General features: G+C 45.6%; 2 protein-coding genes across 2 annotated transcripts; one reads left to right on the forward strand and one right to left on the reverse strand.

Moving 5' to 3' along the window:
* Positions 1,265-9,187, forward strand: SNF8 (SNF8, ESCRT-II complex subunit). Its single transcript, XM_005693698.3, has 8 exons — positions 1,265-1,419; positions 1,772-1,822; positions 3,775-3,913; positions 4,744-4,848; positions 5,444-5,516; positions 6,460-6,601; positions 7,483-7,557; positions 8,579-9,187. Exons 1-8 carry the CDS (start codon positions 1,366-1,368, stop codon positions 8,714-8,716), a joined length of 777 nt encoding a protein of 258 aa, XP_005693755.1. The 5' UTR covers positions 1,265-1,365; the 3' UTR covers positions 8,717-9,187.
* UBE2Z (ubiquitin conjugating enzyme E2 Z) lies at positions 10,287-25,230 on the reverse strand. The gene is made up of 7 exons (XM_018064927.1): positions 24,780-25,230; positions 22,588-22,660; positions 20,524-20,711; positions 18,072-18,183; positions 15,624-15,736; positions 14,758-14,848; positions 10,287-12,330 (listed from the first exon to the last, which is right to left on the reverse strand). The coding sequence occupies exons 1-7, from the start codon at positions 25,100-25,102 to the stop codon at positions 12,160-12,162; spliced, it is 1,071 nt and encodes a 356-aa protein (XP_017920416.1). The 5' UTR covers positions 25,103-25,230; the 3' UTR covers positions 10,287-12,159.

Consider the following 25,455-nt stretch of genomic DNA (forward strand, 5'->3'; position numbering starts at 1 on the left):
AAAAAAGGAAAAGTGAAAGTGTTAGTTGCTTAGTCCTGTCTCCCTCTGCAACCTCAAGAACTGTAGCCCACGAGGCTCTTCTGTCTATGAGATTTTCCAGATTTTCCAGGCAAGCACACTGGAGTGGGTAGCAATTCCCTTCTCCAGAGGATCTTCCTGACCCAGGGATCAAACGCAGGTCTCTTAAACTGCAGACAGATTCTTTACCATCTGAGCCACAAGGAGAGCCCTTGGAAATCACATATGGAGCTTTCTAAACACACAGAAAACTGATTCTATCACAGACCTGATGAATAACAAACACAGCTGATATTCATGTGGCAGACATTGTACTGAATGCTTTGTTATATATTTTCTGGCTTATTTCTCATAACTTCATGAGTAGGTATTACTCTTTCACAACTGTGGATGGAACACAAGTGATTTAAGGTATTTGCCTGAAGTTCCCTGGTGGCTCAGCGATAAGGAATCCGCGTGCCAATGCAAGAGACACGAGTTCCATCTCTGGGTGGGGAAGATTCTCCTGGAGAAGAAAATGGCAACTCACTCCAGGAAATCTCTTGGACAGAGGAGGCTGGCTGGCTATGGTCCATGCGGTCTTTTTTTTTTTTTTTTCCATGGGGGTCTTAAGAGTAGCACACGACTTGTGGCTCAGACGGTAAAGTGTCCGCCTGCGGTACGGGAGACGCGGGTTCAATCCCTGGGTTGGGAAGACTCCCTGGAGAAGGAAATGGCAACCCACTCCAGTATTCTTGCCTGGAAAATTCCATAGACTGAGGAGCCTGGTAGGCTACAGTCCGTGGGGTCGCAGAGTCGGACACGACTGAGCGACTTCACTTAAGAGACTAAACAACTGGATCATATGTAGTGGAAGCTACGAGCTAGGTAAACTAATTTCAGAGTCCAAGTTCTTAACTATAAGGCCTTCCCAAGTCAGAAGCTCTGAGTGATTCCAAAAGGTAAACCCTATTAGCATAGAATGGATTGCTGTATGCCTAATACGGAATCCTTGGTGTCCAACTCAGCGTACGGCACTCGGCAGACAGCCAAGGAGCAGTGGCGGACCTCCACTTGGAAGCTGGGGTGGCAGTTGAGGACGGCCACAGGAAGTTAAGAGGATCCGAGAGTACACGTGGGTGGGAACACCCGGGCGCAGCTTTGCAGCTCCTTCTCGGCGCTAGAGGCGGGGCCGCCGGGCCCCTGGCGGTGGGCCATTCCAGCTCCGCAGCCGGAAGTCTGGACGTAACTTCCGTCGCGCGAAGATGACGTACGACACGCGCTTCCGCGTCGGGGGGCCGGTGGTGGATCCCGGGACGTGGAGACCCGGGGTCCCGGCAGCGGGGCGGCCCGCGGGCCACGGCGGGGATGCACCGTCGTGGGGTGGGAGCTGGCGCCATCGCCAAGAAGAAGCTTGCCGAGGTGAGGGGAAGAAGGCGGGCCCACAGCCACCCCTGACTCGCGAGAGACAATCTCTCCGAGCAGAGCTCTATACCCTCAAATAGCCTCCCGAAAGAATTTGACGCGGGCTTCTCGGATCCCGGGGAGCTGAGTTTCTCCAGCTTCCGGTGGATTGGAATGTCACCATCCCCTGACCCATCAGTCCTTTCCCCCACGCCCCTCAATTTGATTACAAGGGAGTCGTGTGTTCCCTCCTCTCCCTAAGAAAAACCATTTGCGAGATCTTCCTCTTTTCATACTTCTGAGGAGGCGATACAAGTGGGAGCCCCCAGCATCCATTCGCTCAACTCATCCTTGTCTCTTTGCCTGACAGGCCAAGTACAAGGAGCGAGGGACTGTCTTGGCTGAGGACCAGCTGGCCCAGGTGAGTAGGTTGGAGGGCTCCAGGTAGCAAAAGAGATCCCACGAGGCTGGGCAGGACCCCTTTGATATAAACCAAATTGTTTGGATCAACCAAAAGTAGGGTATTTGGCAAATCCTGATTTCTGTGCTGCTCAGATCATTTAGGTGACTTGCTAATAACAACGATAGCTGACATCTTTGAATGATTACCTACTTTCAGCATCCCAGGCATATGCACATTCTCTTTAGGTACGCTGTCTTGTTCATTCCTCTTGACAGTTCTGTCAAGAAAGAACTCTGTTCTTTGCAGTTTAGAATTGAGGGCGCTGAGGTGTTAAGTGCTTTATCCAAGGTTACATAGATAGTAAGTGGTAGAAAACTTAAGCCATGTCGGTGGTTGAAGATTTCCTACTGTGTGAATGCTTCAAATTTTATTATTAGGCACGTCTTTGATTTGGGTCTTTTGAGTTTTTACTTTAAATGCCAAAGAATAACATGGAAATATTGCCTAACCTCTGGCACCCACCACCATCACATCTAGGTGCATACCAGAAGTGTGTGACAGTGACGAGGGTGTGGTTCCTGCAGTTTCCTTGTCTAGTATTTCCTTTTCTGTACATGCCCTCTAGTGTACTCATTTATTTTTCCTGGTGAAGAAAAGGAGGCAGTGAGGCAGGGAATTGGGGCCCTGGGACTGAGGAAAGAAGGTAGACACAGGCTGTGCTCTTCAAAAGGTCCCTGTCATAGAGGGAGATAACATGCAGGAATCAACTGGAAATGGTGACTATAATAACATACAAATTTTTAATAGGAGAAAATGAGGACATGCTGGGCCAGGAGTGGTTATTCTTGGTGGGTTGAAGATAGGCTTTGTTAATTAGGGAAAGAGAAGGAGTAATGCAAATAGGAAATCAGAATAGCCCCTGAAGCTAAAAAGAATGTAGGTTTAGAATGTAATGTGGTAGACTGTAGACTCAAAACCCTTCCTCAGAGATTCTTTATCCAGGGTTATCCTCAAGGAGGTCCTTGACCCAAAGATTCAACAACACACCTGACTCATGCCAGGCTTGCTTACTCTCCTATCTAGCTTTTCTGTCAGTTGCTGAAGATTTCCCACTGTGTGAATGCTGCAAAATTGATTATTAGGTGCATCTTCAATTAATTTCATTAGCTTTTTAAAAATACTTTTATTTTATATTGGCATATAGTTGATTTACAATGTTCTGTTAGTTTCAAATGCATAGCATGTTGAGTCAGTTACACAATATCTATTCTTTTTCAGATTCTTTTCCCATATAAGTCATTACAGAATATTGAGTGGAGTTCCTTATGCTATACAGTAGGTCCTTGTTTGTAGGTCCTTCAGTTTAATAACATTCCCCACCCCACCACCCCCAACCCTGGGAAAAAGAAAAGCACTTACAACATGTTATATAATGAGTTGTTAAGAGGGTAAATCTTGAGTTCTCATCACAAGGAAAAACATTTTTTTTCTATTTCTTTAATTTTGTATTTGTATGAGATGATAGATGTTCACTAAACTGTGATCATTTCATGATGTATGTGAGTCAGATAATTATGCCATATAATGCTGTATATACAGTGCTGTAAGTCAGTTTTATCTCAATAAATCTGGAAGAAAGTGAATGAATGAGTAAATATGAAGATTTTTAAACAAGAAAGAATGGGAAAGAAAGAATTGTTAGATGAATACTGACTTCAGAACAGAAACACGTAGGGGGAAATGTGTATGTTAGAATTGAAGCAACATTACAGCATCTTGTTTCTGTTATAGCAGAACTGTGAAGGAGAGGCAGGAAAGAAAAGGGAGGGAACAGTTAACAGTATTATGGTAGTCCTGAAGACAGTAGGGCATTTCAGCCTTTGCTCTGCCACTGGCCCAGGGACCTACTCTTGGCATTTAGTTATCACTTGGTTGGCTTGCCCCCAACCTTCCCTTTGTTCATCCTGCAGATGTCAAAGCAGTTGGACATGTTCAAGACCAACCTGGAAGAATTTGCCAGCAAACACAAGCAGGAGATCCGGAAGAATCCTGAGTTCCGGGTGCAGTTTCAAGACATGTGTGCCACTATTGGAGTGGATCCTCTGGCCTGTAAGGAATCCGTAGGGGTAGTGTTTGGTTGCTAAGGGACAGAGCTCACCTAGTTGTCGTCATTATTGCTGGAACATCTGTAAAGGCTTACAGGGAGATCCAGAGGATGTTATCCGTAGGGAGTGCCCAGCAGGGTAGCTGAATGTCCAGTTTGATGGGAACGATGGAGAGGTTGGAGTGCAGGCTGAGTGGACAGTGTGCATGATCTTCCCTGGAATGACGTGCTCTAAAATTTTTTTATGACTGTTTTTTCCCTTTATTTAAAAAAATATTTAGTTTTTATAAAAGTGGTATGTGTTTCAGTCAGTCAACAAAAAAAAGAAAATGAGAAAGTAGAAGTCTTTTGGCCTTGCCTGTTATTGCAGAGATAAAGTATGGTTAAGGTATATTTACTTTCTAGACATAGAAAGTGAATCATATTCACTTCATCATATTTATAAACTATTTTTTTTAAAGATCTATGGGATTATGCTGTAATTACTGCTTTATAACCTGCATTTTTTACTCAATAAAATATCTCCAGTGGACTTTTGAATGCCAGGTCTGCTTATATTCTTAGCTTTGTCTAGACCATATGTCCCATTATATTTCACTCTGAGCCAGAGATAGCAGCCAAATAGCACTGCTTTTTAGATTGCCCACCTTTAAAACTTTTTGGACCTGTTGTTTAGTAGGAATAACCAAGAGTCAGATTGTGTTGAGCATCCTGAGTCCAAAGGGGTTAACACTGGGCAGAGAAGACTGCCCATAGAGTAGATGTTTTAATCTAGCTTTGAAAGAAAAAGTTGTTAACTAATGAATAACCTAGCTTTTGTTTTTCTGTCTTTTAGCTGGAAAAGGATTTTGGTCTGAGATGCTAGGCGTGGGGGACTTCTATTACGAGCTGGGTGTCCAGATTATTGAAGTGTGCCTGGCCCTGAAGCACCGGAATGGAGGTGAGGGTGGCTGAATGGAGTCCTGTGGACTGGGCTTTGGGCTTCTCTGAGAAAGAAAAGTCTTGAAAAATGATCTTTCCAGTCTGGCAGTCTGCAGGCCAGTAAGGTCTTGAGAAGCTGTGTGGTCCTGAGAAGCACGTTAGTGCTTCATGCAGCTGAATTCATGGCTGGTCTCCATGGCCAGCGGTAAACATGAGTGATTCTATTCTCCAAAGGTCTTTGGTCAGGAAAGCTTAGCTCCTAGTTGTTACAGAACATATAGGGAGGTGGAAAATAGGCCTTTTCCCCTGATAGATGATATGTTTGGGTTATGATTTTCTCATTAGTAACGGTAGGCCTGCTCTGCTTCTCCAAGGTGTGATGCCAACTGAGTCTCTGAGCTCCCTAAAATGTGACCTTCAAAATGGTCATCCAGTGGTGTCATCTTAATAAGCATATTGAATGGTCTTAAAGCTTAAAACCAGTTAGAAATCATAGGCTGTGTAGACACAGCCCTGGTGTCAAGAGAACATTTATAGTTTTTCAGATATGATGCTGACTTTTTTAAGTCATAAAGGTAATCCTTCAACTGCTTTCTGTTCCCCCTCTCCAATAGGTCTGATAACTTTGGAGGAACTGCATCAACAGGTGTTAAAAGGAAGGGGCAAATTCGCCCAGGATGTCAGCCAGTAGGTTTTGTCTTCCAACCTCTTGGAGTATAGAAAGGTCTTTAAAAATCAGGTGGAAATCTTTTCTCCTTACTGTTTGTAGATCTAGGCTAGTTTAGAAATCTTTTTTATTCCTCTTTATGATCAGAAGAAACATTTTCATTTTAGAAAACTGAAAAAAGATATAAAAAACCCAAACCACCCATTGTTTCTCAGCTGAGAGATTATAACTATTAAACATTTGACAGATTCCCTTCTAAGCATGCATAAATATGTGAATGTGTGTGTATACACATACATGTTTTTTAAAATATACTTGAGGTGTTGTATACTCTTGACGTTATTTGTGGTCAAGGAGATTAGAGCAGGCACTGAGAAAGGCTGGGAAAAAGAGTTGAGCTCAGAAGATGAGGTCTAAATGGTCCTGGTTCACTAGCCTTTATGCACGACTCCAATCTGAGAAAAGGTGAAAAAAGCTCATCGGCGTGTAGACTGCATATGTCGTCTGCACATTTTCAGATGTGGGTTTTCTGCTCTAATTTCAGTCAATTGTCAGCTAAGGAATCAGAAAATCTAACACTGCTGGGTCTGAATTTCCAAATGGCAGTAATCAGCTGGGTTGCCCCCTTTCAAATGGATAAGCATTCTGTATTTTGCTATGGTTCAGACTACTCCCTATTAAGTTCAGCTCGCTTATTCACATTTCCTGATGGGCTCCTGGAAGCATGTTTTTTACCCCTGGTGTTGGAACGGCTTGCTGAATGGAAAGCCTGACTCCTCTACCATCTCCCTTGAACGTCCAGGCACCACTTGGTGCACTTTAACCCTGCCTTTTTACCAATGTAGTTAAATGTGCAGACCTGTGAGTCTTCCATCAGGGTATCCTGCCTAAGGCAGAGATGAAACTGCATTGTTGCTAGGTCTGGTCTGCCAGGGATCTTTATGCAGCTCTTCCTCACCTCAGAGACGACCTGATCAGGGCCATCAAGAAACTAAAGGCACTCGGCACTGGCTTCGGCATCATCCCTGTGGGTGGCACTTACCTCATCCAGTCTGTTCCTGCTGAGCTCAATATGGATCACACGGTGGTGCTGCAGCTGGCAGAGGTACCGGTGTGCCTTCTGAGGGAGTGTGTGTGTGCGTGCATGTGCGTGTGCATGCGTGAGAGTCTAGGAAGGTATTTTCTCATCTCCCCACCATCACTCATGCTTTTGTTGAAACAGTCTAACGGATGCACTACTCAGGCCTGTGCTTATTTAGCAGATGTTTATTGAGCAGCTACAGTGCAAAGCACTGGGCCAGGCTGTAGGGGCAAATAAAGATGGGCACCACATATTTCCTGCTCTCAAAGAGCTTACATTCTAGTGGAGTAGTAGACATGCACACAACTAACTGAATATCCTCAGTGAACAGATTTTTTTGATGTCTTTGTAAAACTACTTTATGGATTCTTTGAAAAAAATTTTTCATCTTGTTTACCATCCTCCTATTCCTTAATAGTGCCTCAAGCTATACCATCTTCCTTCAGATCCTTATCATGTGTTTAGGGAAGACCCGTTCAGTTTTCAGTGCTGTAATGTAGACGAGAAGTGAACAAGGGAGGGCTTTAATGGTTCGGGTGAGGCTGGACAAGGGCTGAATTCTTAATTATTTTAGATTATGATCAGTTTTGATGATCATCATTCCTTCCTATCAGTTAATCATTCTGAATCTTTGCCATACTCTCGAGTTTTCTGATAAAAGTCTACATTAATATTTAGTACCAGGGATTCTACTTAAGACTGAGCACCTCAGTCTGCCTACCTCTGTCATCCTGAAAATCACTTCTTACTCTCTGCCGGGACCTCTAAACATTCTTTTCTGTGCCCCCTTAGGCTCCACCCAAGGGCAGGTCCCCCTCCTGTCTGGATAAATTACTTGTCCCTGGGCAGATGCTGGATTCTAAGGGAAAGCACACACTTAACTCACTCCCCATTCCTTCCTTTAGAAAAATGGCTATGTGACTGTCAGTGATATCAAGGCCAATCTTAAATGGGAGACGGAGCGAGCGCGGCAAGTGTTGGTACGTGACTTTTGGAATGGCTGAGAAAAGATGGGCCCCAGATGGGAGGAGGTGGGTAGACAGGTACCACTCAGGCAAGGGCTGCAGCTTCTTTCTGCTAACTTCTTGCCTTGAAGGCTGTTGCTACCACACAGAAGTAATCCCAGTGTTTCTCTGCAGATGGCACAGAGAGGTAGAACTCACAAAGGAAGGGGCTTCGAACCCTGGCACACAGGTGCAACCAGCCTGCCTCTGCCACTGGGGAGTCCCCAATACCTTCTCTCATGACCTGTAGAGCCTCGTCAGATGGTTAATGTGGTTTGACTGAAATTAACAGTTGATACATAGTGAAGGGAATTGTTAACTAATGATATTACATTTCTATAATTAGTGCATTTATATATAGTTATATATACAAGTTTCTTGGTACTAATGCAAGACTAGTGTGAAGAGAGAGTAGCATGAACATGTAGGAGCCCTGGCTTTCAGTATCCTTACGCGGGCAGTTAAACTAAAGACTTAACTTCATCTGTGAAGTGGGGATGACATAAACATTTGTTTAATAATATTGGGTTAAACCAACCCATCTGGAGCATACTTCCAGTTACAGGAACTATGGGTCCATTCTAATACAGACTTTCCATTAACTTCTCCAAAAGGGTTTCCCTGTCTTGTAGCTGTCTGTTACCCAGTAAGTTAACTGAAAGTCAGTGATCTCCATTTGTTTTAGGGAATGGAGTTAGTGATTTACTGAAGGCCATGTAGCAAATGTTTCTGTGGCCCTACCTTCCTTCCACAACATTCCCCCTTGTCATGATCCTCTTTCCCAGCAGCACAGATTAAGCAACATGGTAGTATTTCTCACACAGCGGGCAAAGGTCTAGGTTAAACACATCATTCCAGTTTGGCTGTGTGGATGTGTGAAGGCACTCTTGTAGATTTAGCTTGAAAACCCTACTGAAGCCAAGATAGGTTTGAAGATTATATACCCTACTTTGTGGAAACTCCCCTTTCTCAACTGACTTTTTCCTTTTTCCACCAGGAACACCTGCTGAAGGAAGGGCTGGCTTGGCTGGATCTGCAGGCCCCAGGGGAGGCCCACTACTGGCTGCCAGCTCTTTTCACTGACCTCTACTCCCAGGAGATTACAGCGGAGGAGGCCAGAGAAGCGCTCCCTTGACTGGGAATGAAGTGGGCACCGCAACAGGCAGGGAGAAAAGGGAGGAGCTGGTGGTGAATAAAACCTGGACAACTTTGTTTTAAAAAAGAACCAAAAACCCCCCCAAAAAATTCCAAGTTTTTTTCTTCCCCCAATATTCTTCATTCATTGCTTTATTATTATTTTTTAAAGTGCCTTCACATTGCATTTTTATTGGAGAAAACCTTGTTTATCCACTAAGGATAACCTGAGTAACAGAAAACCGCGAGCTCATATAAAACGACTTGCACAGGTCATCTACCACAAGGTCATGGTCGAGCCGGGCCTAGAATGAAGGCTGCCTTGTCCCCTGGCTAGGACAGTCTAGTCCCTGTAGCCCTGAGACATAAATTCTAGTCTCTGTTAATTCCAGCCCCTTCCTCATAAGATGTTCCTTATCTCAAATGAGCAGACCCTAATAGGCCAATAAATATTCAGTCTCTTCCAGCTTCCTCTGTAGAGGTTCCAGCTTATGGCCGCAGACTCAGCTGTGAGTGTGAAGGAAATACAGGTCAATGGTGGTTAGAGGAAAGAAAATGGAATTTGAGGGGAATCAACCAGTAGTGGATGCAGTATTTCTCAAATTCCTTACTGACTTTCCCTCCTATAGTGATCACCAGGTCCCTCTAGCCTTATGGGTGGGAATCATTTATTGAACACCCGTGAGACACCCAGTTTTCTATACCTTTTATATAGTCCTCACAATGGTAAATGTCAAATGGGTGCCCTAACCTTTCAGGTGAGGAATCTTAATTAACAGGGCCCACCCACCACCTTTGGAGAAGGAAATGGCAATCCACTCCATCACTCTTGCCTGGAAAATCCCATGGACGGAGGAGCCTAATAGGCTACAGCCCATGGGGTCGTGAGGAGTTGGACACGACTGAGCGACTTCACTTTCACCCACCACCTTAAGCAGAGCTCAAGTTAGAGCCTAGGCCAACTAACCCCAGAGCCCACACTTGCCTTTATCTAGCTTTGCATGGCACAGGTTAATAGATTTTGTATTTAATTTCTTCCCATACAGATGGTCAACCAAGAGAAGCCTCTGTACCAGAAAGCAAGAGCCTTCTATAGCAAATAGAGGTGATGAGCTGGGTGGCCAGAGTTAAGCTCTGTCTTCATGGTCTTTAATTCTAAATTCCCCAGGGTTGGTCTGCTATCAGAAAACTGAAAACCCAATGGTTTGGGATATCCATATTGACACACCTTTCCCCTACCAAGGGGATCTATAGTCGGAGCCTGTCTAGCTCTGCCTGTCCTTTAGGACATGTTCACTTCCTGAATAGGTATTTCTTTGGAAGCAACTAAGACCAAGGTGGCATTCCTTTCCTTGACTGCCAAAGTTACAGCCTCAAAAAAGACCATATTTCTGATGGATGGAAACTTCTTGTCACTAGCAGTCCTGTTTCCACACATCTTTTAACCCAAGTTTCTGGCTTCCAATGAGCACTATCTTTATCCGACAGTTTCAGGCCTAGGTGAAAAGTTTGGTTGTCAAAACGATCATTCTTCCTTTTACACAAACCCTCCCACACCCACAGGCGCTTCCTCCTTCTGCCAAAACAAACTTTATTGCACCAAAAAGGAAAAAAAAATTCATTTATGTACAGATATAAAGACATCTCTTTGACTCCTGTGCATATATTTCCTCAACTCAAGATTTAGGGCGTAAAAGTCAGGCTGGTATGCCAGACATGCTCTGCCCATGGCAGGGCCAAGGAGGATTGTCACTTGAAAGTGGGAACACTTAAAATGGATGACAGACGACACTGGACCAACAGACCAAGGGCATTCTTCTCAGCCCTGTACTAGCTCTGGGAACGGAAGAGGGAAAATTGGAAGCAGGGTCCCTTTCTGAGTCTCCTTGTGAAAAGACCCAGCCTTTAGGAACAAAGCTAAACCTCCATCCGCCAAGCCCACTTACTGTCCAGTTTTTCTTCCTGCCCTCCCAAGTAGGACATTCTCCTTTGTGCCCACCCTGCCACCCCTGGGAGGTCCCATGATCCACAAGGCAGAGGCCTCCCTTGCAGCGGGCGAAGCAGGTACAAATTACCAGTATCCTCCCCTTTACATGTGGCTGGATACTGACTGAGGCCCTGTGTCATGCGGCTCACTATTAGCCCACTGGGAGCCCTAACAGTAAGAATCTGGAAAGTACAGAACACATCAAAGCAGGGAAGGATGGGTTCCCTTGATGCCCAGTATCACAGGGCACCTAAAGCACATTTTTCTGAGCCAACCAGCTAAAGGATCACCGCAGCTAAATACAGATAAGAGAAGCAACACAGCCAGGGAAACACCCGTCAGTCAGTGACAGAGCAGCTGGAGGTGAGGGGGGGTGGAGAAGGGGAGGAGTCTTCAGAGTCCCAGCCCCCATCCCCTCTGCCATTGGCTACCCTTGTTCCCCACAACTCCCTGGGCTTTGAAGGGAGGAGGTGGGACTACAGGCTGAAGTGAAAATACACAAGGACAGCCAAACAAAATACAATAGGACTAGCATCAGCCTCCTCTCTGTATCCCACCCCCAGGAGAAAGACCCTCATCGTGACTAGTATTTATGAAAAATCTGTTAGACTATTTTATGTAGTGGCTCTAATCCCATCCACACAGCAGCTGCTTGTGTGGGGGACTTTTCTAATCAGTGATTGTGGGAACAAATGGCATTTTCAGCTTCTTATGGTGCCTGTGCAGGCTTTACCACGACCTTGGTTCAGTCCCAGTCACATTTACCTTCTGTCTTAAATCTAAAATGGGTGAGGGAATGGGGGACAGAGGAGAAAGGTGCTCAGGTGCTAGGTAAAGCTTACTCATCAGCAGCCTAGACTCCACCACTGTTCCTTCTCTTTGGTCTGTCTAGAACAGTGACTATAAATTAGGAAAAACTTTTACGCTGGCCCATGGGAAATAATGGGGGTAGAGGCAGGGAGGAAAAGGGCACTGGGGAGCCCTGCTTCAAGACTGCAGACAGACAGACAGACAACCACCCAGACTGCTGAAGTGTCACAGACAGCCCCCCACCCCAAGCTCCCTTCCAGATATCCCCATAAATCTTTTGGGAACACTCCCTCTAGGAATTGCAATTTCCGTCTCCCACCTGTCCCTAAGGAGCTGGCCCTGTGGAGAGGTGTATTGGTTTTTTTTTTTTTTTTTGCCAGAGGCCCTCGCCCTAGGTGCTTCTGCATAGGTACCTTGGCCCCTGATTTAGGATGAACACAGTCCCAGATGCTCGAGAGCCAAGGAGGTCAGATCAGAAACAGCCTCCCCTCTCCCACACCCTGGGATCCGAGCTTGCTTGGTTCTTGCCATCTTGCAGGATGACGTCACATTTGGAGGGAGATACACAGTGCCTCTCCATCCCTGGGGTGGGGGAAAGGGACTTTGCTGGGACTCTCGAGTTGGGGGAGGGGAGAGGGGAGCAGGGTCTAAACCCTCAGGCTCCCGTGCAGGTCTGTCTCTGTCCCAGATGAGCTGCTATCAGAGTCCATTTCGGCGTTCTCATTATGGAGCCTCTCCAGCACTTTCTGACGAATCAGTCCCAGGCGCATCAAGAGGGACTGGTAGTCAAAGTGGCCCCGTTTCTCTCCAAAAGGGTCCTGTGGGGGGGAAAGGAGACAATCGGGAAGGAAGATTCAAGTCTGGGTGGCTCACCCTAGAGAGACAGCTTTAGGCCCGCATGAAGTACACGCTCAACTTCTGAGCATGGGGACAGAGGAAGGCATAGCACAGAGATTCCCAACAGCAGACATCATCCTTGTTTAAGAATACTGTGGCGTGTTCAACAACCAGACAGGTCTGGCTTGGGCTAACACTGAAATGTGTTTGCATTCCCCAAAAGCAAGCCAGCATGCAAAAAGGGGACACGCTAACAGGAGGAGAGAGAAGAGAAATTCAAGACGAGGACTGTAATCATTAAGTATGGCGATGTTTTCAATTAACCTCATACAAACTATGAGAGGTTCTCTGTGGCTTAGATGGTAAAGTCCACCTGTAATGCAGAAGACCTGGGTTTGATCTCTGGGTCGGATGATCCCCTGGAGAAGGAAATTGCAACCCACTCCAGTATTACTGTTTGGGAAATCCCATGGACAGAAAAGCCTGGTGTGCTACAGTCCATGGGGGTCACAGAGTCAGACATGACTGAGCGACTAACACCTCACTTTCATTCAAACTATACAAGGGAAAAACTGTCCTTCATTCCCTATACTCAAAAGGAAAATTTACTTTTCTAAGATCACAGGCAGGTAGAGAACTCAGGAATTCTGACTTCTGGATAAGCACCTGCCCTCCTCCCCAAGGATTAGTCACCACATTCCTGTCCAGATTTTTGGGCATCACTCCAGTCCTTGTCCAGAGAAGGCAATGGCACCCCACTCCAGTACTCTTGCCTGGAAAATCCCATGGACGGAGGAGCCTGGTAGGCTGCAGTCCATGGGGTCGCTAAGAGTCGGACACGACTGAGCGACTTCACTTTCACTTTCACGTATTGGAGAAGGAAACGGCAACCCACTTCAGTGTTCTTGCCTGGAGAATCCCAGGGACAGCGGAGCCTGGTGGGCTGCTGTCTATGAGGTCGCACAGAGTTGGACACGACTAAAGCAACTTAGCAGCAGCAGCAGCAGCCAGTCCTTGTCATTCGAGATCAAAGACCACCAAACATCATGTGGAAAGGGGATAACTGTCCTTAAAGTCTCAAAGATAACTATGGGTGGGGTGGAGAATATAAAAAAGGAATTAAAAATGCTAAATAGGGATTATGGCAGCAATGTAGCTGGGCCAAGGTTTACACAAGTGGAGACCTCTTTCCTTGGCAATTACAAAAAAGTGCATGCTCCTGCCTCTCCCACATAAACTCCGGTCACACTTCTGCACACACATTACCCTCACGATCGGGGCCAGTGGATGGGAAGCACAGTCTCGAGACTACAGCTTGCACTTTTCACATGTGAGGGTTATGGTCCCCAGAGGCTGAACTTCACACTTACTCTGGAGCTGTCAATTTCTCAAATCTTCCTCCATCACTGGCTCCATTTCCACCCACTCTCCTCTTCCCCAGATGTTTTTCCTGCCCTTCCCTCATCAGAAATTGTTTTTCCTTCACAGACTGAGTATTAGAAATACTGCTAGATACCAGCAAAGAGAATTCCTGATGGGAAACAAGCTACAGAACGCAGCATCCTCAATGTACTCTTAGAGAAGTTTCAGGAACAAGTCAACCTTGAACTTGCCCTGTCTTCTGAGTTTACATGGGGCAGGTAGGGAGGAAGTCCTTGAAGGAAGTATAGGGAAAATACCATCTCTGAGGAGCACCTGAGGAAATAGGACATTTACTCCCATGGCTGGTGGTGGTGGGTGTGTGGCAACACAGACCAAAAAGAACTGGAAAAAACCTGATGACGCCTTAGTCGTTTAGCCAAGTCACCACTTTTCTAGAGCAAGTAAAGGATCCGAAAACACAGGACTGGTCCTTCAGGACACGAGGGTTCTCAACCTGTTGCTTATATTTGAGTCTATTTACAACTTAGTTTAATAAGAACCTCTTCATTTAAACAAGCCTGGATTCTGCGTTCTTACTGGAAGCAGAAGCATATTTCTGGCAGAGAATGAACAACTGGTTACCATCCTTGTAACAGGAATCTTTCAACAGTAACAACTGCCCACTCAATGTTTCCCTAAGCATTCTTTCTCTTGGCACCCCTCTGAACTAGGGATGAAATCCCAATAACTGACTCTATAATCCCTAAATTCGGAGAAGGCTGATATTCTTAGTTTGAAAAGACTGCTGACCAAGATTGGAAGGGGTTACAGGATAGAAAGTAGAATGACTCATGAGCACCTACTTTAGGCCAGGAACCTAGAACTAACTCCAGATGGCTTCACTCTCTTTGGGTCTCAGTGACTCAAATGCATCAGGTTCCTTTTGGTTCTGAATGCTATGACAGATGCGGACGTCACCCTTGTAGGGGGGTTTAAATGGTCTGTTGTAAGGTCTCTGGAGCTAGCAGCAGGGGCTCTGTTGTTACCTGCATAGTCTGGCCTTGAAGGTGCAGGCGATCTTTGCAGGCCACCTCATAGAAGTCATAATACTCCAGGAAGGACTTCTCCATCACCCCTCTGGAAAGCAGAGAAGTTTAAGTTAGGCACAAGAGGGGAAGGCACCACCACTTCACCATCTAACTTTAATGCCAAATTAAGCAGCTAGAGTTCCCATGACCAGATTTGGTTTCCTATGAAAATCTTTGAATGGAAAAGAGAGATTACTTTATTTTCCACTGACCGCCCATGGTTTATTTTCCTTAGATTTTAAGGATTTTAAAATGGGAGTGACTTTCAATACTGATCACCTGAACCCCAACTTCAACTCATGACTTGCCCAATCGTTTTCCAGAGGCCATCCCTAATCCCAAACCTTATTCAAAATTTTGCTAGATACACCTGAAACATTGTACATGAACCCTATATCAACTTTAAAAAAAGAAAAGTAGCCCCTTCAAATCTTAGAAAAGTTTGTTTCATTAACTCTTTATTCATCTAGTTTTAACACCTAGAAGTCGACATAAGAAATGGGTTTGTTATGGGAGTGCTCTACACCTCATTTGGCTGTGTGACAGTCACATGTCTTTAATACATCCAGGTCCTTATCAAACAAGGGCTCCCTGAGGGCATGGACTACATCTTTCCAGTCAGGCCTGGCACTCTCCCAAAACTGAGAGGCTCTTTGAACTTCCTCTTAGATAACCCTTTGGTCACTTGCTCTTTAAAGGCATGAACCACATCTTTCCTTTTTATCTCCCTCTGGTGCCCAACACTGGACTTTGCCCCAAAGATATGAACAAGCTAAATCTCCAAAAGGAATATCAAGTATCAAGTGGGCTCTCTTTACACATACCTTAAGGGTTCAGGGCAGGGACACTTTCCTTCCATCATATCACAGACTGCCACTCTGATGGTCTCATGCCGAATACATTCATTGTAATTTTTGCTGTCTCCTGGATGTCTCTCCTATAATGTGACAGATAGCACAGTATCCAAGTATAAAAATCAGGTAAAAAGAAAACCCAATGGGAAGAGACTTTAGATTAGTATACGGTATATGAACCAAGCAAATTAACTATGAGGATACCTTTCCCACTATATGGCAGACATGAAGAGCAACTAAGTACTTGAGACCACTCACCTCTCCCCATGCATACCAACACCCATCCTCTGCTATGGATCATTTGACTATAAGCAGCAAACCAGATGCATCAAACTTCCCTACGCTTGAAACGAACAGCTTTGCAGAAAGGATTAAGTGGGAAATAACCATATGTAAGAATAATGGTGGGACAAAAAGTTATAAATGATGCTAGGAGTCTCAACCTGAAAAACCTATAGACAGCAGGATGCTTCCTGGTTAACTCCTTTACATGCCTGTTGGTGCCACCATCACTGAATCAACTGTTATCTATCAGACGTAGAACTCAAAATTTTCAAAAGAAAAACTCCAAACTTGGTTGAGAGAGCTGACAGAAAATGCGAGAGCGTGGTGTCCCAACCTTTACCTTTAACTCTTCCCTTGCTGCCCCCTCCTACCACCACCAATCAACGAGAGCCTTGGCCCTGATCAAAACATAAAAGGAACAGGGAAGATAAAACGTGCTTGCAGCCTACCATCTCAGTTCCCAATGTGCATCAGAGCAAAATCACAAGGGCAATATGGGATACTGTGATCTTTTTGAGGGAAACAAGAGTATTCAACACTTGTGCAAACTCCATGCTGTTACCATGAGGTAGCAGTTCAGTTTTAATACTGACCTGTATTACATTCCTGTTGATGACATACTGTTTTGTGAAGGTGGATTTTCAGTCTCTAATTTGATAAATATCAAGTACCATAAGAAGACAGGAAAGAACAGAAATGAGGCTGGTGGCTCTGATCTGTTTCCATGAGTTTAAAAGTTGTGTGGCACTCAACAGGTGCACACATCCTATTATTAAGTCACTGTAGTCACCTGAGAAGGAAGTAAGTGATTTGGACCTAACTACTTAACAAATGGAAGAGTCTGGCGTTTCTGCCTGGGAAACTGAAAAACCACCAAGACAAGAGGGTTCGGTGAACCAAGAATGTTTGGTAGACTTAAGAATAAAAGTCACATGTCTTGAAAGTGACATGGGCTTCCTAATGGCGCTAGTGGTAAAGAACCTGCCTGCCAATGCAGCAGAAATAAGAGATGCAGGTTTGATCCCTGGGTTGGGAAGATCCCCTGGAGGAGGGCACAGCAACCCACTCCAGTCTTGCCTGGAGAATCCCATGAACAGAGGAGCCTGACAGGCTACAGTCCATAGAGTTGCAAAGAGTTGGACACAACTGAAGCGACTTAGCACACAAGACAATATGTAAAAATAAGCTCCCTGGTTAGCCAATGAGGTCTATTTCCATTTCCACTACTCCTGAAATTGCATTCACTATATGTTTGAAAGGATGGCTTAGGGAATAATTTCTGTTCATTCTTAATGGGTATTTCCCTTTGTTTAGGCCTGCAAGCAATCACCAACGTTAACATTATCTCAAATAGTTTCAAAATGAACTAAGCTGTTTTAATCACCTAAACTGAATTATTATCCTTTGAGATATCAGTGGAATTCTTTTCCTGTGCTCACGAGTAACCCTGGAAGGGTCTCTGGAACAATGTAAAACTTTGGGCTCCTGGGACTACATCCTGATCTGTGCGTCCTTGTGAAAGTTAACTAACTTCTCTGAGTCACAATTACCTCAGCTGAAAATGGGGATAACATTTATTTTGCGGAGACAGTATGAAGATTAAATGAGAAGTTGCATATAAATGTTTGGCAGCGGCATACGGTATCCCCTTGGAAAACATGAGTTTCCTCCACTTTCCTTTGGCAGCACTGACTAAAATACTCTTGCTCTAGCCAACAACTGCTCCTTTGGCTCTGTAGGTAACAGTACTTCAGGACTCCAGAAGAAAGTCTGGCTCAGCAGCAGTCACTTGGGAGCACCTTAAAGGGATACTGGAGAATGGAGGCATACAGAAGAACACACTGGCTGCAACCTTCCAAATAAGACGTGGAAATCAATTTCCAAATGACTCCACTGACTTCCACATGGTAGATTAATCCAAGTCAATGGAAATAACTTGATGATGTTATTGTAATTTAGTAAGAAAAAAAATTCATTAAGACACACACATGCCAGTTCCAACAGGGACAAGTGTAATACACTGGACTGAGCCAGGTCAAAAATGAAACAAAAACCCTCAAGCGGATCTTTCAGATCTCTTAAAACTCGATATTCAATATTTTACACTGCAGAGCTGGGCCCACGTGGCCTTACCTGCTCAAAGCCAGGTTCGTTGTGATAGGGGTTCTCGGTCATCAGGGACTGGATGGAGATGAGCACAGAAGAGATGCTCTGGGCTGGGCTCCAGGCAGGGCCGGTCCACGTACTGCAAAACACAGCAGAGGGGAGGGAAGCACGTGAGGCAGAGAGAGACGGGGAAAGGCCACACAGAAAGACCAGTGTACAAGTACCCTGGGGCCTGGCAGCACCATCGTAAGTGACTCACTTTCTCTTTCACTATGAATACTCTGGAATTTCCCAGCCTCCATCTCCTCTCATTCACCAGAAATCAGTCAACTGACTAATCCTCTTATCAAGTGGCACAAAAGAGGGTAAAGCAAGCATGGTAACTTTGAAGGGATTTTCTTAGGGCTAGGAGAGAAACAGCAGACAGGGGAGGTTCCCTTCATCAAAATGAAAGAAATAAGGTAAGAAAACAACTCCAACGACAGTCTAAATGTTAACCTCTATGGATCTCAAAGGGCTTGCTTATTTATTTATGGGTGGTGATGGAGTCAGAGAGGAGAGAAGTTGAGCACAGAGGCAGAGAAGGGAGTGAAGCCATCTGGTTAGATAGAGGCCATGTGGTGGGACTGATGATTGGGGATCCAGTCTCTATCAAGCCCCCAAAGACGACCAAATTCTCTGAAGACTACATAACTCTGACAAAGGACAGAAAGGAAACAAAGGGCATTCCGAGAGCGTGGAGGATTTGAAAGTAAATAACATCTTCAACAACAGAGAAACACCAAAATTACTGCTCTTTCATAAACCTGATGGAATGCTGGGAGAAGCAGGGAAGCTTGGACATAAAGACATTTATGTTTTAGCTCAATTAACAGAAGAGATGGCACCTGAGCTGGAAGCTGAACACAACCTAAAACAGTATTGGCTTGTTCAAGTTAACTGGCCACTTCCTTCTCCCTGCTCGTCTTGAGAAAAGGCCAGTAAGTGATGAGGAATAACAACTTCCTCAGAGCTCACTCTTCAGTGCCTCTCAACTTCTCTTCTCAGCTCTGCTCCCCCAGGAACCCTAGACATCACACTCTTAGAAGCTTCTAGTATATGGGAATTAAAGTCAACAGGGTAAACTTTCAATGTCTTTTGTAAGTCAGCCCAATATTTTTTATAGTTAAGGAGGAAAGGGATGACGGTGATAAAGTGAATGGACAACTAAGTATGCATGGGAATATTCTCCTCTGACTCTCGATGGCAATTTCCCATTTCAGAGTAGCTTCTTTTCCTTTCCACCCAGTACTTATGTCACTTGTACTCCACACCATCTTACTTCCCCTGTTTCTACCGTGAGCTGATGTTTGCTCAAAATAGTTTTATACTGGCCTAATGAAGGAAAACTTAATACAAAAACACGTTCAAGAACGGCTTCCATACAGAAGCAACAACTAAATCTCCTTACCACTATGGGACACACATATCACCATCTTTCCAGCACAGACAATTCTCTACCCTAATGAAATAAGAGGACTTCTTTAAAGACAATCTCCTTTAAAGGACTTTCTCACTGCCACAATCATGCAACATATTCCTACATTTGAGAGAAATGGGGATGAGGAGAAGTTTGTTTCAGCTGCCGTTTCCCTACACAAACCTAAAAAGTATTGGACTGGACAGGAAGAAAGAGAACAGTACCACCAGTCTGGGCAACTTTCTTAACTTCAGTTGTTAACTGAAAGTTGTTAACTTTCTTAACTTGTTCTCCGACTCAGGGAAATTCAGATCACACTAAAAAGACCAATCCAGAATATGCTAGAAGATATCTTCTTTCTGAATTAACCCCCAAAGGTGGTTAAAAGGGAATGGATGAGAACTACATGAAGCAAAACCTTGGCATCACCTAGAAACAAAAATGAACTTGAAATTTGTTTCATATCTGATATGATTTCCAATCTAACATTTTTCATTCAGTTGTTAAAATATTTAATCATCACCACCACCACTTCCTCCAAAGCCACTCACGATAAACTCAGAAATAAGACATTCACACCCTTGAATGGCACAGGATCTGCAGCCTTTCTCAACCTGCTCAGCAAAGAATTAAGCCCTGATGCCCTAAGGTAGTGGTTCTCCAACAGTCTGCACCAGAATCACCTGGAGAGCCTGTAAGACACATTGCTGGCCCTACCCTCAGAGCTTTTGATATAGTAAGTCTAGGGTGGGGCCCAGATTCTGTATGGCTATAAATTCCCAGGTGTTACTGCTGCTCCGGGTGAACCACTTCACTAAGGCATCCATTGTACATCATAAATTCTGTTTTTTGCATCTAGAATGATACTAATCAAGTACCATCCAGGGTAGAATTGAGGAAACAGTCATTCCAATTATTTTCCATGTTCTGTGATTCAGATGAGAAACCCTGGTTGATAAAGGCTGGCCTTGAGTAGTATTTGCTGACAACCAACTTGGCCACTTAGGAGTCTCCTCTTACCCTAGAATACTCAAGCAGACTTTCCCATTGCGGTAGAAGTTGGGGTTAAACCTCACTGTGTTATTGCCCGTTGTCATCAGTTTGACCCGAGGTGGGTGGATGGGATAGTCGGGCGGACACCGAAACACGAACAGGAAGAAACCCCCTTCATAAGGAGTGTCAAATGGGCCTGTGATCAATGCATGAATCTGCAAAATAAAACCCCATCTCAAAATTGTGAGGTGATGTCCCATCCCAAACCCTCCTGACTTCCACTTGCTACCACACCAGAAGCAGGACCTTCATCTGAATCCATATTCCATTTCCTCACCATGCAGAATCAATGGCCTGTGCTCACTCACACTAATATTTTTGGAATTTTAAGAACCCCCACTACAGTGGAGTGGCATCTTACTCAGGGGTTACATTCTAAAGTTAGAGCCCAGGGTGAACATTCGATCTAGCCAAAAATCACCCTTGAGTGTCCCTTAAAGTATGTTTTCCGTTTGGACTTTGCTGATCAGCATTTTATGTAACAAATGAATAGAACACCAACGCACAAAATATAACACACACCTGTAAAATATTATCCTAGCAATGTTTAAGAAATCAATACTTTTTTTTTTAACTGAGTACGAATATTTGGATTTGCCTAGGTTAAACATGTGTACGATGCAACTCCACCCTCCAGTTATGTAGCACAAAGGGGAGGCAGATGAACAGAAAAGAGGAAAGGGGTCGGAGGCCACAACAACAGTGCCAATCACAGGGCAGAGCTGAGGTTTGTGATGGGGGCCTCTGGTATTTGTTTCCTCTGCAAAGGATCAAACCTACTGTAGAGGATGTGGCTCAGGCAGCATCCAGCTGTGTGAAAGATACAAAGAAAAATGGGGAAACTCAGGGTCCACTCGGAGCCACAGACTATCCCCAGAACTTTCCCCAACACCGTAGGTTAAATAATAAAAATCAGCACTTAGAACTAAATTCTCTTCCTCCAGCTGTGATTATCAAACAAGATTTCTCTTCTCCAAGGGAGGAAAACCTTAACTGACTCAGTTATATTTCTTCATCTGCAAAGGCTCCTAGGCACTTAAGTCTGCTCAGAATTTAAACAGCAAGAGGAAAAAGAACCTGCAATCCAATGCCTCCATTTATAGTCCCCACCTTGTCCTGGTGGCATCCTTTGTTATCTTTTAGCCTTCAGTTCTTTGGAATAGCAAGCTCAAATGGTATCAACATGACATCAACTCTGGGATGCCAGGGACTAGTGTATAACACTGATACGTAACTAAGGACAAGATGTCCCAGGAAAAAAATTTCCAACCACATAAAAAGGAAAATCTCAATTTAAAGGGAAACCTATTTAAAACAAAAGAGACACACAAAAAATACTAAATCTGAATTTTTACTGTAAGAAATATGATATGAGGAATTTTCATTTAAACAACACAAGATTCAGGTAATCCAATTTCTTCCTAATATCAGTTTAAGTGAAAATTCATCTCTAAGGTAGAGTAATCAGTGACAGGAAGTCTAGGTATCTATGCCAGAGGAATTTAAGCTTTCTCTGTGTTTGTGTGTGGACAAGACAGGAATGGTCTTTGGGGTGGAAGGGATATTCAAAGATCAGTAAGGACAGGAGCCTAAACAAGGCCCTGCAACTACAAACACTGCTCACTCAAGCTTCCCCATCCCCAACCATCTTTTCATCTGATTTAGAGCACCACACTTAAAGGTCAAGAATGGCAGGATAGGGGAAGAGTTGGGTAGTACAACAGGATGTCCATATAATTTATTATGCAAACTGGAGCATTTTTGAGGGAAAGAGAGCCCTATTAATAGTTAGGCTTGGACAACAGGCATAAACTGGGATTTTCCAAGCCAACTAGAACCTTTGGCACCCCAAAAACAAATAACCTGTTCAAGGCTCTGCTCCACCTCACTGTGTCACCTTAGGCAAACCACTTACTCTCTTGCAGTTTTGATTTATTCACTTATATAATCAAAGATGTGAACTGGATAATCTCTTTTAGGCTCTTCCAACTTTATGGCCCCACTTTCCCCAAACCCCACCAAGGTACATACCTTTGTCATGTCAACAGTATCAGGTACAACGAACATTCCTGGAGGAGGCTCCTTATAAATGGACATGATATCCCTGTATAACACCAAGAGGAAGTGGAAGGGAGTGAGGGAGAGGAGAAAAAAGGGAATCCCTTGAGCAGGATAGTTGTCACCTCAGTGAGGCCAGGGTTTGAAAAGGTGGTGCTTGGTATCACAAATGTTTGCACTGTCTTGTGGGCTGAGAAATCTCAGCTGAGGGAGTACTTGTCAGGCAAGCAGAGAGCAAATTATTATCAAAGGGGCATTGTTTCCTCAGGGGGAGGGTAGTGAGGGGGGGGGAAATCAGAGATCCCAATGGCATCAGATGTCACCCTGGAAAAGCCACATCCCATTTACTCTCACTTCCTCCCACATGGCACTTCATTCACTCCCCACCTCCGAGATTCCCAGGTACTACTCCTGAATGCTAAATGAAGATTTTTCAGTTACTATGAAGGCTTAATCAATTCCATTAAAAATCCAATTCTATAAACCACATAGTAGATCGTTGTTGGCATGTGGATTATATGAAGCAAGTGAGCTAACAGGGAGCAATAACAGCCTTCTTGACCAGGAGACTAATAGGGTACAAATGTCCTCAGGCTGGGGAAGGGATCCTCTGAAATTGCTGAGAATTGCACATGTGGAAGAGGTCATGTAACCATTACTATATAAGATGAGAAAACTTCTAGGTCATAGCTCATGAACTAGAACGGATCAGTTGTGAGCAAGGGTCTACAGAAGAATGTTCTAGTTGGAAAGTTTAGGGACTTGCTCTTGAAATGAGTTTGAGCAAGCTCCTGGAGTTGGTGATGGACAGGGAAGCCTGGTGTGCTGCAGTTCATGGGGTTGCAAAGAGTTAGGACACGAGTGAGTGGCTGGACTGAACTGAACTGAGGATACATAGGGACATTAAAAAGTGCAAATAAGCAACAGAGTAAAGGAAAAGAAGTATTGGCAGAACTGAGAGGTATGTTAGGACTGGAAGGCTGAAAATGGCCAAAGGAGTACAAGAGTTGAGGAGTGCTGAATTTAACTTAGTGGTGGCAACCTCGATGGAGTTGGCAAACTGTGTCAGGCACTGAGCCAGGTACTTTACACACAGTATGCTGTTTAATTTTCAGAACAATCAGTAGGTAGAAACATCTGAAGGAACTTGGAATGTGGGGAATGTGATTACCCAGATGAGGATGACTGTGATGGGGGCATGGGGAGAGAATCTGGTTGTCAGCAAACAGGTTTCAGGACTGACGGTAGCCTAAAAGCATTCCCTTTTCCTCTGTGATAGGTACTATACGCTAAGCCATTTCGCAAAAACATTATCTATTAAATGATATGATCTAAGACCAGTCACCCAAGAAATAAGCACAGAAGGGACCTGAACCTTTGTTCCTATATTTGAACTGGGTATATTGGCTTCAGAAAGTAAATCAGATGACTCAGGGGAAAGACTACAGAAAACAAAGTCTTGAGTGGGATATTACAAGCAAAAGTGAGACTAGGGGTGGGGGCTGAGTGTGAAGGAAGCTTGAGTTCCTGGAACAGGTGTGAGAGCAGACAGTTTTGCGATTCTAGAAAAGTGGTTCAAGGGAAGGCTGCTGGCATATGGGGGAAGAGACCTAGACTTGGGGAAGGGTCTCTGAGGAGGGGGTTTGAGGAGGCCGGGAATAAAAAGCCAGACTGGTCTGGAGTCTCAGCCCGGGCAAAGCAAGCTGTGTATTACAAACGGGGCTCGGGAGGAGACGACGCAGGGGACCGCTGGGTGGGGCCTCCCGGCAGCATCTAGCAAGGCTGGGGTGGGGAAGAGGGGACTGAGGCGGTGCAGAGGGCGGGAGGGGGTGTTACTGAAGCGCGAAAGGGTCGGGTTTCGGGCGGGAGGTCGGGTGGTGTGGGGGAGGGTGTCCGGACTGGAGACCAAGGGCTCAAGAGAGGTTACTGAGGGGCGGGGTCGGACCTGGACAGCCTAGGAGGGGCTTGGTGCTTGTGGGGCGGGGGGAAAGAAGACTTGGATCCCGAAGCTCCAGGTAAGCAAGACGTGGGCCTTGGAGTTGGGCCATCGCGAGGGCAGCGCGGAGGCAGCGGGGTTTGGGGGGGTGGTAGTGGGAAAAGGTAGGGGGGGCGGGGAAGGTCGAGTCCCGGAGCTCGGGGCTGGGGGAGGAAAAACCCCGGCTCACCGCTTGATCCGGAGTAGACACTGCGGCGCGGTTCGCTCGCCGTCCCAGTCGGAGCTGAGTGTGGGGTCCCAGTGGCTAAGGAGCGCGGCCCCGTGGGCAGCGGCCGAGGGCGGGAGCCCGGGCAGCGGAGCCAGGCCGCTCCCCGGCCCCCCGGCCCCGCCCGCTGCCGCCGCCGCCGCCCACACATCCGGCAGGAAAGGCGGCCCGAACCCGCCGCCGCTGCCGCTAACACCGACAACACCGGTAACGCCGCTTGCCCCAGGGCCCGCCGCCCCGGCGCCTGCTGTCGCCGTCGCCGCCTCTTCAGTCGGACTCTCCGCCATCGCTCCTTCGCTTCCGGGACTGCTAGGCAGCACGTCCGCCGACCAGAGCGGCCGCTGCTCCCTCCCGTGCCTGCACCACCGAGAGCCGGGCCAGAGTGTCCCCACCCTCCGCTTCCCCGGGCCGGGCGGCGCTGGCTCCGCCCGCCCCCTCGCAGAGCAGCGAGAAGCGCTCTGCAAGAGCGTCCACCCACAGTCCTCCAGAGAGGGTGGGGGTCGGAGCTCGCCGGGCAAAAGTGTGTACTGGGCCTGCGCGGATCCCGCGCTTTGGGAGAGTGGGTCCTGAGGCTTGTTGGAACTCCTAGGTGTGGTTGGGTGCCCAACTCCAAGGAATATTTTGTTTTCAGGCGTTGAAA

Source organism: Capra hircus, chromosome 19 (assembly GCF_001704415.2).
Source record: "Capra hircus breed San Clemente chromosome 19, ASM170441v1, whole genome shotgun sequence".
NCBI classification, from domain to species: domain Eukaryota; kingdom Metazoa; phylum Chordata; class Mammalia; order Artiodactyla; family Bovidae; genus Capra; species Capra hircus.

What these genes read in the sequence shown, in the direction of transcription:
- UBE2Z (XM_018064927.1), bottom strand. Translation starts at nt 25,102, where the DNA reads ATGGCGGAGAGTCCGACTGAAGAGGCGGCGACGGCGACAGCAGGCGCC. An exon ending in CCCTGCCCTGAACCCTTAAG is followed by an intron (nt 14,849 to 15,623) that starts GTATGTGTAAAG and finishes TCTGCTTTCCAG; the next exon opens with AGGGGTGATGGAGAAGTCCT. An exon ending in TTCAAGGCCAGACTATGCAG is followed by an intron (nt 12,331 to 14,757) that starts GTAACAACAGAG and finishes TCCCCCCCACAG; the next exon opens with GACCCTTTTGGAGAGAAACG.
- SNF8 (XM_005693698.3), top strand. Translation starts at nt 1,366, where the DNA reads ATGCACCGTCGTGGGGTGGGAGCTGGCGCCATCGCCAAGAAGAAGCTT. An exon ending in CTGAGGACCAGCTGGCCCAG is followed by an intron (nt 1,823 to 3,774) that starts GTGAGTAGGTTG and finishes TTCATCCTGCAG; the next exon opens with ATGTCAAAGCAGTTGGACAT. An exon ending in TTCGCCCAGGATGTCAGCCA is followed by an intron (nt 5,517 to 6,459) that starts GTAGGTTTTGTC and finishes TCCTCACCTCAG; the next exon opens with AGACGACCTGATCAGGGCCA.